The sequence below is a fragment of the Nuphar pumila genome, chromosome 1, assembly GCF_984573655.1.
Source record: "Nuphar pumila chromosome 1, dmNupPumi1.hap1.1, whole genome shotgun sequence".
In the NCBI taxonomy this organism is placed as follows: domain Eukaryota; kingdom Viridiplantae; phylum Streptophyta; class Magnoliopsida; order Nymphaeales; family Nymphaeaceae; genus Nuphar; species Nuphar pumila.
In genome coordinates, this window is record NC_143249.1 from 173,959,831 (window position 1) to 173,977,730 (window position 17,900).

Genomic DNA, 17,900 nt, shown 5'->3' on the forward strand with positions numbered 1-17,900 from the left:
ATAGTCTCGTGTGAAATATTATATAAATTAAACTTTTTAATAATAAAAATTAGGCTATTTTAATATATTAAAAAAAACTATAACTTGACTAAAAGATTTACTATAACAAAACAATTAAGCCATAAATTTTTTTAAAACATATGAGAAAATAAGATAAATAAAACTTAAATATTACATAATTAATATGCTAAAATTATCATAAAATCATTAAGAAATTATAAATGTTTGTAATAAACTTATAAAACATACCTCATTTTCTTTTATATTAAATAAAAAGATCTTTTAACATTAATTTATCATTTTAAATGATTTTTTCATACTTGTAAGTGTCATTTTTTATAGTTTAATATTTGACAGTTCTATGATGTATTGATGTATAATGTCAAATGCAACACATCTTCTTATATAGTAAAAGAGAAAATGTAACTTAAAAGTTATGATTTGCTTTTATAAAAAAAATCACCAATAAAAACTTTAAATTTAATAAAATCTTGAATAATTTAAGCAATTATTATAAATGTTTTTTATTGCATATGCAAGTGTTCTATAGATACAATTATGCTCATAGTTTTTTAATAACTAAAAAATTGTTTCAAACAATAAATTAATATATGTAATATTATATGTACATTTTTTTCCAATATATGTTTAACAAATAAAGAAAACTTATTATAAGATGTAAGTATACCTAAAAGGATATTTTTGTCACTAATGATGCACCGATGCACATTTGCCTTATTGTAACTTGTTAAAGCATATTTATAATTAATTAAATGGTTGACTTTCACTTTGCAACTTTTATATTTTTGTACAAAATATCTGCTTACTTGGTAAGAACAAGTAATGCCAAAATGATTGTTACACCATATATGTAAAGTGATATATCACAAACTAAAAAAAAATATTTTTTTATCACAGAAAATAATAAATCAATTGCTTATCCGACATAAGACTCATACATGCTTTAAGTTAAGATATCTATTCTTATAATGTATGATAAATTCATGAGTCATGATAAGTCTAAAAGAAGTTTTAACAATATATTTATTTATTTTTAAGCTTAGACATGTATAAACATTCTTAATAACATGAAAGTAAAACTTAATACAAATTAAAGGATCTTTTAGCTTATTGTAAGATTATCTCCTATAAAAAAAGTAAGATTATCTATATATACTTGCTTAATAATATTTACATTCAAGTCAGATAGATACAACTTCTAAGCTTTGTAATTAACACCTTTTATTGTAAAATATATAATATCAAATTGTTTTACTTTTAAAATTAGAATGTATAATTTTGATATTCTTTTACACTTTTATTTTAGATACTAAAAAACAGAAGTTTTATAAAATTGAGCAATAAATAAGATTTTTCCTTCTTTTTTATTCTCTTCTTTTTCTTCTTTTTGTTTTGTAAACTCATATAATCATGTCAATGGCCCTCTATGCGACATTATGCATATTTAAATTTTTAATTATAAAATGTTAGTTATTATAATATATTAATAAAACTATATCTTGATTAAAAAAATTAGTGGATCATAATAATTAATCAATAAATTTCTGCCACATATATAAAAGAAAATTAATAATAAAATTATTATAAAAGCATTAAAAAATATAATTGATTGTAACAAATTTATAAAACCATACCTTATTACATTTTATATCAAATAAAATCAATCTTTTAACCTTAATTAATAATTTAAATGATTTTTCTCATATTTATATGTGTCATTTTTATAATTTAATATGTGGTTGTAGGACAATATACTAATGAATAATGGTAAATGGAACACATTCTCTTATAGATTAAAAGAGAAAAGGTAAGTTAAAAGTTATTAATTTTGGTTGCTTTTATAAAAAACAAAATCACTAATAAAATCTTTAAATTAATTAATTTTTAAATAATTTAAACAATCATTATGAATGTTTTTTGCTGCCTATGCGAGTGTACTATGGATATAAATATATCCTTAGTTCTTTTATAATTAAGAAAATGCATTAAACAATTAATTAACACATGTAAGATTATACATACAATTAAATAACAAATAAATTGCTTGTCATAAGCAATTATGACTCTTTTTTCTTATATACATAGCTTTATTCATCACCAAATTCTTTATAATTGAATTTTATAAAAACAAAAGGCAAATAAAAATGAAACAACTAGAATTTGTTTGCAAAAGATAACTATGCATAACTGACACTTTTTTCTTTATAGTTTTTATGTCAAAACCAACAATTTTCTTGATATTTGTGGCTTTTTTTGTGATAAGCTTTGATGATGATAAGCTGTATATGCATTTGGGTTATTTAATCATGGGTATATAAAAGACATTGTGTCTTCATTTATACATGGTACAACCTTAATAATGCAAATTCCAAGACACCTTACATAAACCATAAAAAAATATTCTTACATGATCATAAATATATCCACGACTTCTTCTATGATTTTTTCTTACAACCTCGAGTCTAGATTTGACTATAAATTACCAATTTTTTATTATATTATTATTGACATGACTTTATACACACAACCACATATTGCTATTAATGACAAAGAAATCCCAGCATAAATAAATTCATTTCTAGCTCATAGTTTTCCAAATTGAGCATTCTCATACAAGTTAATATATTTAAGTCATTACAACATATGACAATAGTTTTCCAATCTACCTTGTATGCTGACAGCAATTTATCTTATCATGGCAAGGTTATAGATAAAATCAAAATTAGACAACTTGATTATGAAGTACCGAAGAGTGTTCGTGCAAGATTGAAAAAAATATTAAGAGAGCATATGTTGTTAAATAAGAAAGTGGATGTCATTTGTGAGGCTAGCTAGAACGTAGGACCAACTATCAAGCTGAGTGTAAAACCTATTTATGCTATACTTTGCATTTAATTGGTTAAGTGCATTGAATATATTAAATTTAGCCTCATAAACAAAACTTATTTTATCATCATTAGATTATAGTTTAACATATGCTATTAATGCATACTTCTGTACACCTATATAAAAGAAAACAGTTATTTGGTTGGATACACTTGCAATATTAGACCTTTGGCCCCATTATCTACCCATGAATTAACACTTGGGCCTTGCTACCAAGCACATCAAGCAGCTGTTTTTTGTTAGATAAATCCCTATATCTTTGAGTCATCATAGCTCTAATGGTTGCTTCATATAAAATTATTCACAACATCTACAATTTATGAAAAGAGAAATGCTATAGACACCAAGGGGTATGTTGGCTCTATTTTGTCTCATTCACTGCCTTCTTTTTTGTTTTTTACTTCACAATTGTGAAGGGAGATGAAACTTTTTATAACTCTCTCTCTCTCTCCATTTCTCTAGCAACAATGCCCTTTCTAGCTAGTTATCATTATAGATGTTGTAGCATTTATATGTCCGAATATAGTTCAATTTCTAATCTACGCGGCTCAAAACCAAGTTTAGTTATGAAACAACCTTGAATGTAGGCATATCTACAAATGTTTAAAATGACAGCCAAACTTTCACGAGAATATTTTTTTTTTGTTTTTTCTCATTTTTTGGCAAAATAAATAAATAAGAAATAAGAAAAGAATATATAGAAATAAATATGAATTAAAAATACATACAACAAAAAGACTATTTTTGATATATAAACAATATAAATTAATGTAAATATGTTACATATATAATATAAATTAATGTAAATATGTCACAGTTAAGCAGTAATCTTGCTATATTTTGAAAATATATCAGATATTTTAATAAATTAAAATGACTAAAATATCCATGATATGTCAAAGTATCCAAGGGTAAGTTGCTAAAACGGTTCTCCATTACCAAAGTAAAAAAAGAAAGGCAGTGCATGACACAAAATATGGCAAACACCTTTCAAGTGAAAATTGGCTCCACTGGTGGAACATGTTTCACCAACAGATGCATAGCATTTATCCTATGAAAATGATTGTGATTATACGCATGGTAGATGTTTACGTAAAGAAGTAGATAACATGAGGTCGTACAATGTTCATGATGTTATACAAAATTTAGTTGGGATCTCATAATGCAAGTCATTCCATATATATATATATATATATATATATATATATATATATATATATATATATATAGAGAGAGAGAGAGAGAGAGAGAGAGAGAGAGAGAGAGAGAGAGAGAGAGAGAGAGGTAGTAGATGCTAACCACTTTTTTAAATAATTGTGCAGATAAACAAATTTTTAATGAGTTTTTTATGTTTTCCTTATATCTGACAGAACAAATGTGTTCGACTTAGTCAATTTACTTGAGAACGATACTTGGATCATGTTTTTTTTTTATAAAAAACATGATTTTTTAAGCCTTGAATGTCTATGAAAATCTTAGACTAACAATTTTTAAACCTTATAAAAACCTACATGTGTATTAGAATTGGATGATCAAATAGTCGATTCCTATAAAATCAAGCACGTAGAACACATCTGCATGGTCATATTTAAGAAAAACATAGAAAAAAATTTCAAAAGCCCAATTATCTAGAAAAGTGGTTACCACCTTCTCTCTCTCTCTCTCTCTCTCTCTATATATATATATATATATATATATATATATATATATGAGTAGAGGATAGTTGGCTACTATGATTCCGGCTTACCAGGCTTCTAGATCATTTTTCACGTTTTCCTTAAATCTGACCATTCAGATGTGTTTTACATATTTGATTTTATAGGTTGGATTGTCCAATTCTGACATGTGGACAGATTTTTATGAAGTTAAAAAATCAAAGGTCTATAATTTTTAGAAATATTCAAGCTAACAAATTCATGTTTTTGCTATATGAGCGTTGTTTTCTAGCAAATCAACCATGCCAAACACATCTATCAGGTTAGATTTGTGAAAAACCTTGGTTCACTTGTTGTAAGCTTCTATCTTTGGTGGCCACCTACTCCCCACAACACACATAATGCAACCCATCCGTCACTTTTAGACTTCCAACAAAATCATTACCAAAGGAGCTTTATGACATATATCTCTCTCTCCATTTGCTCATTTTTATCTTTCTCATAGTGGAATAACTTTCGTGGTAGACTGAATGTTAGCTAGAATTCTTTTACCTGTGGTGTTAGGGATGTGAATTAAAGGTCTCCATATTTGCACCATTGTGTAAGGGTGTGCATTGGTGATTTAGTGTTGTGAGTTTGGTTGAGTTGTATTGATGGAGCAGAAGATATTGAATACCAGTGTTTGAATCGACTATTTTATCCAAAATTTCAAATATGTCATCACTGTTTCGCCATGGACATCAAACGTACATCGATTTTGATCTTTTGTTAAAGTGACTTTTTTTTTATTAAGTTTGATGATATGCTGATGTTCACATTTTTTTCTTCTTTTTTCTCATGTTTTTTGTTTTTTCCTTCTATATTCAGTTTGATATTCATCGATCTTTTCTGTGGCGATGTCGATGAATAGGAATTTATTTGATATCTGACCGAATTTGATAGGGTTTAGTTGAATTTGTTAAGCCAAAACCATATCCAATTATAGCCAGATGCAGATATGGTTTTGATTTTTTGTGACTAAATCCATTTACATGTAAAAAAGTGGATCTGATACGAGCTTTTCACTATCCGAATTCGAATCTGTTTAGCCAACATCCGACTACTCGAATAAGGTATTTGGCCACATCGGATTCGAACCGAAACTGTTTACATCCCTACCTTGCAGTGACCAACCAGTGAAGGGAAAAATTTGTTTTGTTAGATGCTCTTAGTTTAATTTAAGTTAATTCCTGAAATACCCTCAAATATGATTTTAGCAGCCATCTCTATAGCTCGGACTAAGTCAAGCCAAGGCCATGGTCAAACTCGATTCAGGCTCACCTGGTGATTCAGAATGACGTACATGGGGCATTTTCTTGCTTGTTGCATCGCTCTGGTCATTCAAGAGTTCATGTAAATGTGATTCTTGAAAAGAACACGATAATAATAAAGATAACAGTGGCTATGAAGAAAACACAGTCTTAGTGTGTATTCAGCTGAGACGCAAAAGCATTTAATTATAGTCCTCACAATTTACACGACAGAACAGAAGATCGTTGTTACAAAACAGTAGGTTACCTAGCATGATTACAACTCATTTGACTTATCCTTGAAGAGTCCTCAATACTGGTGTTGTTACAATTGGCTTATCCTTGAAGAGTCCTGATGTTGCTATATTAGGAGTCCATAGAGCCAAGGGGAGTCCACGAAATCGAGAGATTATCTTGGGCCTTAACATTATTGTTATCCTTAACACGCCTTCACAAGCTCAACAAGGGGAAGCACACGTTGAGCTTGACACGAAAATCATGAAACTGTGACGTAGGCAACGACTTAGTGAGACTATCGGCAAGCTGATTGTTAGAGGAGATGAACTGAATTTGAAGACTGCCAGTACGTACATGATCTCTAACGAAGTGAAAATCAATCTCAACGTGTTTCATGCGAGCATGAAACACGGTATTGGCCACTAAGAATAATGCACCAAGATTATCACACCATAAAATTGGTGGTTTGAGCATATGAACACCAAGTTCCATAAGTAAAGATTTTAACCATAGGAGATCAGAGGCAACACACACATGGGATTTGTATTCGGCTTTAGTATTGGACCGTGCAACAATGCGTTGTTTGCGGGAAGACCATGAGACAACATTGTTGCCTAAGAAGACAACAAAATTGCCGATGGACTTGCGATCATCGGAGCAACCTGCCCAGTCAACATAAAAAAGTCACTTAGGATAAGAGACGAAGACGGATGAAGCAGAAGTCCATACTCAACAATGTCCTTCAAGCAACGAAGGATGCGCTTAACTACAAACCAATGTTCTTCGAAAGGCTGATGCATATACTGACAAACTTTGTTAACAACAAATGCAATGTCCAGGCAAGTAAGAGACAAATATTGCAATCCACTCACGACACTACGGTATATCGTTGGATCGGAGAATGGCATAGTCCTAACTTTGGTGAGTTTTAGAGAGGAACTCATTGGAGTAGAAACGGGTTTGGCATCGACCATGAAAACTTTCTTAAGAAGATTATTGATATACAGTCGTTGAGATAAGTGCACACAATTATAGAGATACTGAACTTCAACACCCAAAAAATAACTTAACTGCCCAAGATCTTTGATAGAGAAGATAGAGCCAAGGTCTGTGATCATGCAAGTGATGGCCCCTGGAGAGTTGCCTATAATTATAATATCATCTACATAGAGTAGTAAAAACAGTATGAGATGACATTTTTTATAGGCGAAAAGAGAGGCGTTAGGTTGAGACATGACAAATCCATGAGACGGTAAGTAGGCACTCAAACATTGATACCATGCCCAGAGAGCTTGCTTGAGCCCATAAATGACATGGTCCAATTTGCACACATAGTGAGGGAACTTAGCATCTTCGAAGCTTGGTGGCTGAGTCATATATACATCTTCATCAAGATAGTCATTAAGGAAGGCATTATTGAAGTCAAGTTGACGCATGGTCCATTTTGAGGAGACAACAAGAGAGAGAATGACCTGAATGGTGGTTGGCTTGATAACAGGGCTGAACGTCTCAAAAAAATCAAGACCTTCTTCCTCATGAAACCCTTTGGCCACAAGTCGTGCTTTATGCCAAGCAATAGTACCATCTGAATAACGCTTGATACAATAAACCTACTTACATCTGACGACATTAAGATGTGACTGCGGAGGGACAGGTGCCACATCCGATTACTCATAAGAGCATCATATTCTTGTTGCATAACCATTTTTCACTGGGAAAGCTGGGAAGCTTATTTAAAGGTAGTAGGTTCAGGTTCGAGGAGAGATGCATAGAGACCAGTAAGGACAAGTGGGTAAAGAGAAGTCACAAAAGTTTTGGGTTTTAGAGAGCCAGTCATGGATTGAGTGACCATTGGATGGGTGTGAGCCGAGGGACAATGATCAGCCGGGGTGGGCACTGGGAGTGGAGAGACAAAGAAATGTGTTGGGAAAGGTTCTGGAGACACAAAAGGACCTAGAGTCGAAGCAATATCAGGATAAGAGCACGATTGGGACGGTGAACCAGATCCAGCATTCTCGATAACCATTGGGGAAGTAGGAGGTGCAAGAGTAGAATATGGAGGAGAGGGCGGTCTAGGGGGCATGGTAGGCGAGGCGAGCTGGGAAAGACCCCACTAGAACACGGTTGAGGGAGAGAAAGAAGACAAATTGGTCAAAACTGGGACATTGGGAAGAGAAGACTCGTCAAAATATACATGACGAGAGAGGTATATTCGATTGGTTGGAGGATGAAAACAAATATATCCTTTTTGGCAAGGGGAGTAACCCAGAAAAATATAAGGTAGAGTCTTAGGTTGAAACTTGGATTTATTGTAGGGCGTGAGTAGAGGATAGCATAGGCAGCCAAATATGCACATATGAGAGTAATCCGACTTATGGTGAAAGAAGAGTTCATATGGGGTGCGACGTTTCAGAACTAAGGTTTGTAATCGATTGATAATATAGACGGTCGTTCGGAACACATCGACCCAGTACTCAAGGGCTAGACGGGTATCACTGAGCATGCTCAAGCCAGTTTCAACAACATGACGGTGCTTGCGTTCAACAAGACTGTTCTACTTAGGTGTATGTGGGCACAAGAGACGATGAAATATACCATGTTGTTGAAGATAATTCTTGAACTCTGAACTAGTAAATTTACCACAATTATCAAACTGAAAGTATTTGATAGTGAATCCAGCTTGCAATTCAACAATAGACTTAAAATTTTTGAAACAATCAAATACTTGCGATTTATTTTTCATGAAAAATAGCCAACAAAAACGTGAATAATCATCAACTAATAAAAAGTAATATCTAAAGGCTTCTCTGAATTCCACAGGTGCAGGACCCCAAACATCAGCATGCAAAAGTTCTAGAGCCCGCGAACTATAAGACTGAGAGTGGCCAAAAGATAGTTTATGAGACTTGCCAGTGAGATAGTTGACACAAGTTTTTATTTGTCTTTCTTTTTTTAAAGAGATACTATTGTTAGATCCAAGGAACAAAATAATAGTTTTGTTGGCATGTCCGAGCCGCAGATGCCATAGGTCAAAGGATTAATGACTTGTTGTATAAGCCATTGAATGTAACGAGTCACTGCTTGCCTTGATGGAATATAGTCTCGCACTGGTTTTCTGATCCTGAAGCCAAATCTTGCCTGTCTGACGATCCTTAACAACAAAGTGAGATGGTGAGAACATAAAAATTCAATCATTTTTCTGAGTAAATTGACCAACAAACAATAAGTTCTTTTTGATGGTTGAAACATGAAGAACATTTTTTTAATGAAAACTGAGATCCTTGAGATGAGAGAACCATGTCACCTGTGTGAGAAATAGGGAGAGTCTTACCATTTCCTATCATAATGGAGTCATTCCCAAGATATGGAGATTTATTTGTAAGATTTTTCTCATGCATGGTTAGGTGATTGGTGGCCCCTATGTCAGGATACCAAAATTCATCTCCTCCTTGTTGCATAGATATGGCCAAAAAAGCCTTTGGAATGTCGCAACAGTCCTTCGCAACGTGCTCACGTCTGCCACAATATTGAAAAGTTACAAGTGCCCGTGGATTAGAGGAACCTTGATTGTTATTCAAGGGAGAACCACAACCATTCCCCCTACCTTGATTCCACCGCTTTTTGTAGCGCGTCCTCGGCCTCTTCCTCGAGTGGTATAGAATTCAGTTTGACTGGATTCTTGAACTTCAGATAATTTAGAGTGTAACATGAGCACTCTTTTTCTTGATTGATTAATAAATCATATAAATCTGCGAACTCGTGAATGGTGGATCCTGTCGTAACTGACGTTACAAAACTTTCATATTCAATGGGTAGGCCATTTAGAGTTATTTGAATAATATCCGAATCATTAACATGATGGTTTGAGGCCGCCAATGAATCAAATAAAAATTTGATTTTATCAAGATAGGCCAACATGTTCAGTGATTCCTTCTTGATGAATCATTCATTCTTCAACATCATAATGCGCAAAGGGGATTGCGAGCCATAGGCTTTTTCTAACATTACCTAGGCTTCACGGGCAGACTTGGTTCTTATTATTTGCTCGAGAACAGCTTCAGAGACCATTGCCTTAATCCAGCTAAAGGTGAGTTGGTCGACTTTACGCCATACATAGTAGTCAGGGTTGACTACCTGTTTACCGTCTTTATCAGATATAGACTCGACGAGTTTAGAAGATGAACCATCAACAAAACTTAGCAAATCTTGACTCACCATGACAGATTCCAGCTGCCAGAGAAGGTAGTTTTCTCGATTCAATTTGATAAAGACAAGACTAGCCACAACGTTCTATTGAGTTGCTGCTACAGTAGGTGTCATCGACCCATTCAGATTAGATGCGGTGGACGCCATTGGACAGCTCATTGTAGAGGATGACTTTGATACCATGAAAAGAACACGATAACAGTGGCTCTGAAGGAAGCACATTCTCAGTATGTATCTAGCTGAGACGCAAAATCATTTATTTATAGTCCTCATGGTTTACACGATAGAACAGAAGATCATTGTTACAAAACAGTAGGTTACCTAGCATGATTACAACTCATTTGACTTATCCTTGAAGAGTCCTCAATACTGATGCTGTTACATTTGGCTTATCCTTGAAGAGTCCTGATGCTGCTATATTAGGAGTCCATAGAGCCAAGGGGAGTCCAAAGAATTGAGAGATTACAATCTCTCAGTTTGACCAATATCTTGGGCCTTAACATTATCGTTATCCATTACAATTCTATCCATCCTAATACCACATTTTGTCAAGAGGTCATTTTTTATGCAGCAGCAGCTGTCGCTGCCGCCGCCGCCGCCGACAGCCAGCAAGCCATCTCAACATTTCTCTTGATGGAGACCACACCCAATATGGAGAATTGCCAAGATGGATGTTTTATGCAGCAGCCGCTGCCGCTGCCGCCGCCGACAGCCAGCAAGCCATCTCAACATTTCTCTTGATGGAGACCACACCCAATATGGAGAATTGCCAAGATGGATGGTTGCTTCATGCAGCGCCACTACATATAATGTGAACACGTTGGGCAAAATCATATTCTGGCAATCCCAAACTTTTGTAGCAAAATTATATTTGTGTGCAGCATGAAAACAGTGTTTTCCATCCCAATGCTTAAATATAATGAACCAATTACACAGTGGAGAGGCACTTCTAAACATGTGTCTTTCAGATTCCATGATTTTAGCAGCTGGTTTGTGCCCAACTGGTAATTGGAAATTGCTACCAGTTCCTTACTTTTGCTTTGTTTTTGGTTTTTGGGTTAGGCTAAGGGAAATGGAAAGTATTCCCATCATCATTCCTATATTGGCAAGTTCTGGTTAGAGGGTACACTTGTATTGGTTGAGTACTTTCATGCAAATGACAGAATTAATCTCATTGGGACCAGCCAAACAATCATGAGAAAATGAGTAGTGAGAAATTGACTCTCATTTGCCTTTACAAATGAGAATTGCTTTCCTATTTAAATGAGAATCAGAATCACATGTAGCCCAGCAAACCAAACTTATCAGAGATGGTTCAAACCATGACTATTGAACTTGTGACATCCATCAACTTGGTGAGGTACAGCGACACATACAAGTCACCCTCCATCAGATGAATGAAGCCCTTTTAGGCTCTTATTGCATTGTTGAAACTAGGGGTGTCAATGGGTCGGGTTTGACCCGGACTGACCCATACCAAACCATATAGGGTCAGGGTTTGGTGATAAATAAGAATGCTCGATTAGAATCTAGGTCAGACCTGACAGGTGAATTTTCATATCAGACTCAGGCCTGACCCGAGTTACAATTAAGATCTGCAATTTTTCAAGGTAAAGATGATAAAAATATTATTTTATCGGGTATGGTCCTGGTCTGGTTCATGTAAATTTTATAGGATTCGGGTATGGTTTCTCTTATGGTGGGTACAATTAGACCCGAGTCCAGACTCAGTATCATCATCTCAAATTAGGTTTGGGTCTGGTTGCATCTGAGTTTGAACCAAACCTGACCCACTGAAACTGAAGACGTGTCAACATGTTGAATTTAATAGTAATAAAAAAAGATGGGTTGAAACTCAGATCTGAATAAGGGGTGTTGGTAACAGATCCGAACACAGGTCTAATAGAACATACTATAGGTAAAACCATACCCAGGTCTTAAGATTAGATAAACCCAACTCATCGCATACCCGGCAAAATAATATTTTTATATTTTTCTCATTGAAAACCCGCTGATCGTAATAGGAACTCAGGTCCGATCCGAGTCTGGTATGAAACTTCATAAAACTATATCCTATCTGAATATTAATTCGGTCCCTATAAATCTGACCCGAATTCTTAATCAGACCTCCTCCTTTCATGCCAAACCCCAAATCCTATCGGACCCGGTACAAGTCGGAGCCAGATCATACCCGACCCGTTTTGTCAACGGGTCCAGCAAATATCACGAGTTCACGACTTTGAGCATCACCACGAAGGGGTATTTCAGTAATTACGCGTTCTCGTCTCCTCGTTCTGCACCATCCCCCCGAATAAACAGCAGTAACTCCAAAATGATCCAAGACCTTCGCAGACCTCCTCTCCCTCTCTCTCATTTCGAAAGAAGGAAAAACGAAAACTCTCGCAGAGAGAAGAAGAAGAAGAAGAAGGAGAGGGATGGTGCTGATGGAGGTGGCTCGGATGGCGACAGGCGAGGGAGGGTTCGTGATGAACGCGGTGGACATGGTGTTCGGGTCACTGTGGTGGTTCGCGGACGCGGGCGTGTCGTGTCTGCTGGTGCTGTTCGCGGGCATCATGTCGGGGCTCACCCTCGGACTCATGTCCCTCGGACTTGTCGACCTCGAGGTCCTCGAGCGCAGCGGCACCCCTCTCGAGAAGAAGCAGGCCGGTGCGCTTCCCTCAATCCATCCATCTTCTTCGAATTTTCGGTTGTGCTTCATTTGTTACATAATTAGCTTTTTCTCAAGTTCCTTTTTTTTTCCTGTTTTTAGCTGAGACTCGGGAATTTGTGGGTTTTTTTTTGTTTCGGTTTTGGTGGATGTGCAGAATTGGTGTTGCTAAGTAAGTTGCAAGTTGGTATTTTTATGAAATTTATTAAGAAATATAATGGAGATAAATGATCGTAGATAATAATAACAATGATTACAACAGCGAGACTGGTGATAATAATGGTAGTAATTTCGTTTGAGTTTGGAGAACTTTTTTTTTTTGTTTTTTTAATTTTCTCGAATTCTTTCGAATTTTTCTAATGATTCTGCCTTTAGCTCAAGCATGAAATTTTTGTCGTCATTTTTTTTAGTTTCGAAGGATTTGGGGATTTAGGATCTCATTTCTGTTCTCTTAATAGTTTTTTTTTTCTCCTTTTTTGGGTGCTCAAAGATGATTTTCTCTGCAGCTGCTATCCTTCCAGTTGTTCAGAAGCAACACCAACTTCTCGTGACGCTGCTTCTATGCAATGCGTGTGCGATGGAGGTATTCGCTCTCTCCTGAGTTTCAGAAAGAAATGTATTTGCGGTGACTGTTGGTTCATCTACTTAGTTGTGCTCTGTTTCATGTCATGATTCTTTTGCGCGTGAACACGATACCTTCTTGAACTGTTCCAGTGACTTTTCATCGTCCTATATCCTCGTATTGTAATAGCATAGTAATGTGATAGTGATGAGAGGGTGTATGTCACCTAGACAGCTGTTTAAAAAGTTGGAGAAGTGGTACAAACAAAAAATGCACTGTTGATTGTTGTGGGGAAGTAGTTTAGACGATGCGACAAATCAAGACCCAGGAAGGATTTGCGCCGGTGGTTGGCTTTGGGTAAAGTTGTGCTACTAGAGCGATTCATTTGTTGAAATGATGAATGCCATTAGCCAAGTGAATCTAATGTTAGTGCTGTGTGTAAACGTTGATTAAGCTACAGAGAGCAGATTTATTGTTCTGCATGCAGTTTTAATTACTGGTAGCTGATTGCAGTTAAAAACTTAAAACATAACATAATTGAAATTTCTATCTGGTGCTTCTTTCAGGCTCTCCCAATTTATCTGGATAAGATGTTCAACCCTTTTCTTGCAGTTATCTTGTCTGTCACATTCGTTTTAGCTTTTGGGGAGGTATGCTGCTAGCCCACTATCTACTTGAGTTCATGATCATAAGAAATTGTATAGTATCCTTCTTTCTTTTGGCAGATATGTTTCTAATTAAATCGTCTTTTGTTTGTAACATTCCACTTTTGCAGGTTATTCCACAGGCCATCTGTTCAAGATATGGACTTGCTGTGGGTGCAAATTTTGTTTGGCTTGTTCGTATTCTAATGATAATTTGCTATCCCATAGCTTATCCTATTGGGAAGGTGACTTCTCTGCATAAAAAGTTGGTTATGTTACATAACAGCCATAAAATGATATTCTAGATTTTGATTGGTCATGCTTCTAAGTATTAGCATTATTTGTGATCAGAAATCTACCATCAGAATTGTTAATTTTGATAGATCTTAGAAATGTTTTGTTGATATATTTTTGCAATCATTTTGAAACTTTGAAGCCTAAAACCAATATTAATTGAAGTTGTTTCTGTGCTGATCAAGACGAGAAATAGCAGCCATTTTGAAAAGAGCCTTTTTTTTTCTAATCATCTCTCCTGTTTTCATAGATTCTGGATTTCGTGCTTGGGCACAATGACTCTGCACTGTTCAGGCGTGCTCAATTAAAAGCCCTTGTTTCTATCCACAGTAAAGAGGTAGTCTTACTCTGGATAAAAGCTACTTTTTTTGTGTTTCTGTAGTGGTGTATGCTTGCAGCCAATTTTTCTTTTCCTCCCTCTAGTCATGCATTACTGATACATATGTTGTGATTGTGTTTCTTGCAATGTTCCCAGGCTGGTAAAGGTGGGGAGCTAACACATGATGAGACCACAATTATAAGTGGTGCACTTGATTTGACTGAAAAGGTATGAATATGAAAGGTTTGTTCTCATTAAGGTGACACCATATTACTATAAGTAATTTTTACCTAGTATAATTGTCAGCATTATGAAGCTCTCTGCAGTTGTATGTTTTGTATATTGAATGCTCTATAAGAAGAAACTTGATTTGATTCTCCATTTCTTTGATTTCTTTATTATATTATAGATATGTTAGGATAAATGTGGTTCCTTTTTTAATTTTTAATGTTAGACAGGGTTTGCTCATCTCTTTAGGTCTTTTTCTCAATGTTGGGGCAAGTAAGTTAATAAAATATTAACCGTATTATGTTTCTTTGGCAATGGATGTAGTGTAGGCAGCATGCACTTTGAGTCTTTCCAAATATATAAAAGAAACAACATATTGAGTTTTCTCTTGAGTGTTGTTATGGCATGCAATTGAACTGATGGAGAATACTTTCTGACATATAGCTAAAGTGGTGATCCCAATGTATTTGAATGAGTGTTAAGAAACATGAATAAGGAGTTTGCCACTACAAGAAGCATGGTAAATGGAAAATCTTGATAAACTCAGGTTTCAAAAACATGTTTTAAATTTTAGGGTTTGTGAGAACTTGACATCTCTTTCAAGACTAATTTGTAGTGGAACCTCGACCTTCAAATCCTCACAAAGTAGAGCATTTGTTTGATGTTCTTATAGAAGGCACTATCATAGTCACAAATATCTGCCATTTTTTGAAAATCTCACAATTTTATTGCAAGATTTTCAAAAACCATATTATCTTGAGAAAACATAATGTTTTCAAAACATCATCTATTTGAAAATATTGGCTTTTTATCACGATATTTGTTAAAATATATATGTAATATATATTTATATATATATATATCTATATATATAAATATATTCTGCCCGATAAGGGGTATTTCTGTAACTCGCCCAATAGGGGCATTTTAGTCTTTTTCCTTTTCTATTTTTTTCCTTTTTCCTTTTCTATTTTTTTCCATTTCTTTTTGTCTTTTTTATTTTTCTTTTTGTGCATTTAATGCACAACCATTGGGGGCCCCAACAAAGAGTCGTTGGGCCCCCAACGGTCACAATTGTGACCGTTGGGAGCCCAACGACTCCTTGTTGGGACTCCCAATGGTCCCTCTCTCTTGCTTTTCTCTAACTCTCCCTCACTCCTCTCTTGCCTATAAATAAGTGGGGTCTCCCCCTTTGTAAAGTGTGGCTTCTATAATCCCTTTAGTGCATTTATAAGATTTTATGCTTTCTAGCCATTTTTGGCTTTTGTGTATGTCCTCTTTTGGACTTGTTCTTTGATTTCTATGTGTGAATGTCCATTATAGGACATACATTTCTTTTTCGCATATTTCATTACATGGTATCAGATCCTTGGTTGTGCTCTTGTTTCATATAGCTAGTTGTCTAGTTTTCTCTCTCTCTTTGTTTGTCCTCCATTCTTGATTATATAATGGAAGGAGAACAAAAGATTGATCTCTCCTTCAAGCTTAACGGTACGAACTACATGATGTGGGCCGCCACCATGGAAAACAACCTCAAAGGTAAAAAGCTTTGGGGATATGTGATGGGCACCATTAGGGAACCTCAACTTCAACTTACAAAAATAGATGGTGATCAAGAAAAGGCTCTAGAAGGAAGTGCTCGCATGAAGGCTATTGAACATCACCAATCCAAGGTAGAAGATTGGGAAAGTAAGCATGCAAAAATTCTTGCATGGTTCATGAACAACGTGGAGCTAAAGATTTGCGCCAACATTGCTAAATTCTGCTTAGCAAATGAAGCATGGTTCTTTATGAAAGGTATGTATACCCAAAAAGACCTTGCTCGTCAATTCTTTATCCAAGAAAAAATTCGTACCATTAAGCAAGGTGAAATGAGTGTAAGAGATTACTATAGCACTCTTGGACTTTTATGGGATGAGCTATCTCTTCTTGAACCCAAATGGGTATCAAGTGAAGATGTTGAAATGAGAAGAGAACAAATGGAGAAAGAACATTTTTTCCAATTTTTACATAGGCTTAGGCCCGAATATGAACAAGTAAGGTCCTCTCTTCTTCATAGATCAAAACCGCTTCCATTGGAAGATGCCATAGCCGAAATATGCCAAGAAGAAACTCGTCTTGGCATGATTAAGGGAGGAGATGAAGTTCTTGCCGTGTCTAGACCCGGCAATCATATGAAAGCATATAAGCCTCCACACTTTGGGAGGCAAAATAACTATAATGGCAATTATAGGAAAGCTATTTGCCATCATTATCAAGAACCAAGTCATATAAGACCTAATTGTCCAAAGATAAATGAGCCTCCAAAAGGTAAAGTTGCTACTATTGAAGAAATTCCCCAAAAGAAGGAGGAGCCAATGAAAGGGAAAGAGTCCTCCCTTGCTCAACTATCCGAAGCACTTCAAATTCTACTCAAATCGTCGTCAACTTCTGGAGCCGCCATTGCCTCTTCTTCTCCTCCAGGTACGCCTTCTTGGATTCTTGACTCTAGAGCATCTTTTCATATGACCCCTATTGAAAATGGACTATCCAATGTATATAGCAACTCCAAAAATTCTTTTGTCTCCACCGCCGATGGTACCTCTTTACAAGTTAAAAGCTTTGGAACCTTAGATTTCTCAAAAGATTTTTTTGTGCCAAATGTAAGAGTAGTACCTCAACTTAATTTAAATCTTTTATCTGTCTCTCAAATATGTGATCATGGATGTGAAATCTCCTTCTCAACCAAGGATTGCTTTATACAGGATCTCCAGTCCGGGAAGCGGATTGGGCAAGGCCATAGGAGGGGAGATCTCTACTACATGACCAATTTGAAACTTCCCACCAACTCTTTTTGTAATCATGTTCAAGATAAAAATATAGAAACTTGGCATCAAAGACTTGGACATCCA

At 35.3% G+C, this 17,900-nt stretch overlaps 1 protein-coding gene across 1 annotated transcript in view; it reads left to right on the top strand.

Moving 5' to 3' along the window:
* The first annotated feature begins 12,707 nt into the window (after positions 1-12,707).
* Positions 12,708-17,900, top strand: part of LOC149851315 (DUF21 domain-containing protein At4g14240-like) — a 36,519-nt gene continuing 31,326 nt past the window's right edge. Inside the window, exons 1-6 of the mRNA XM_090014647.1 lie at positions 12,708-12,961; positions 13,469-13,545; positions 14,091-14,174; positions 14,300-14,413; positions 14,713-14,799; positions 14,938-15,009. Of these exons, the coding sequence (XP_089870773.1) occupies positions 12,730-12,961; positions 13,469-13,545; positions 14,091-14,174; positions 14,300-14,413; positions 14,713-14,799; positions 14,938-15,009 (666 nt within the window). The 5' untranslated portion in view covers positions 12,708-12,729. The remainder of the gene's footprint in view (positions 12,962-13,468; positions 13,546-14,090; positions 14,175-14,299; positions 14,414-14,712; positions 14,800-14,937; positions 15,010-17,900) is intronic.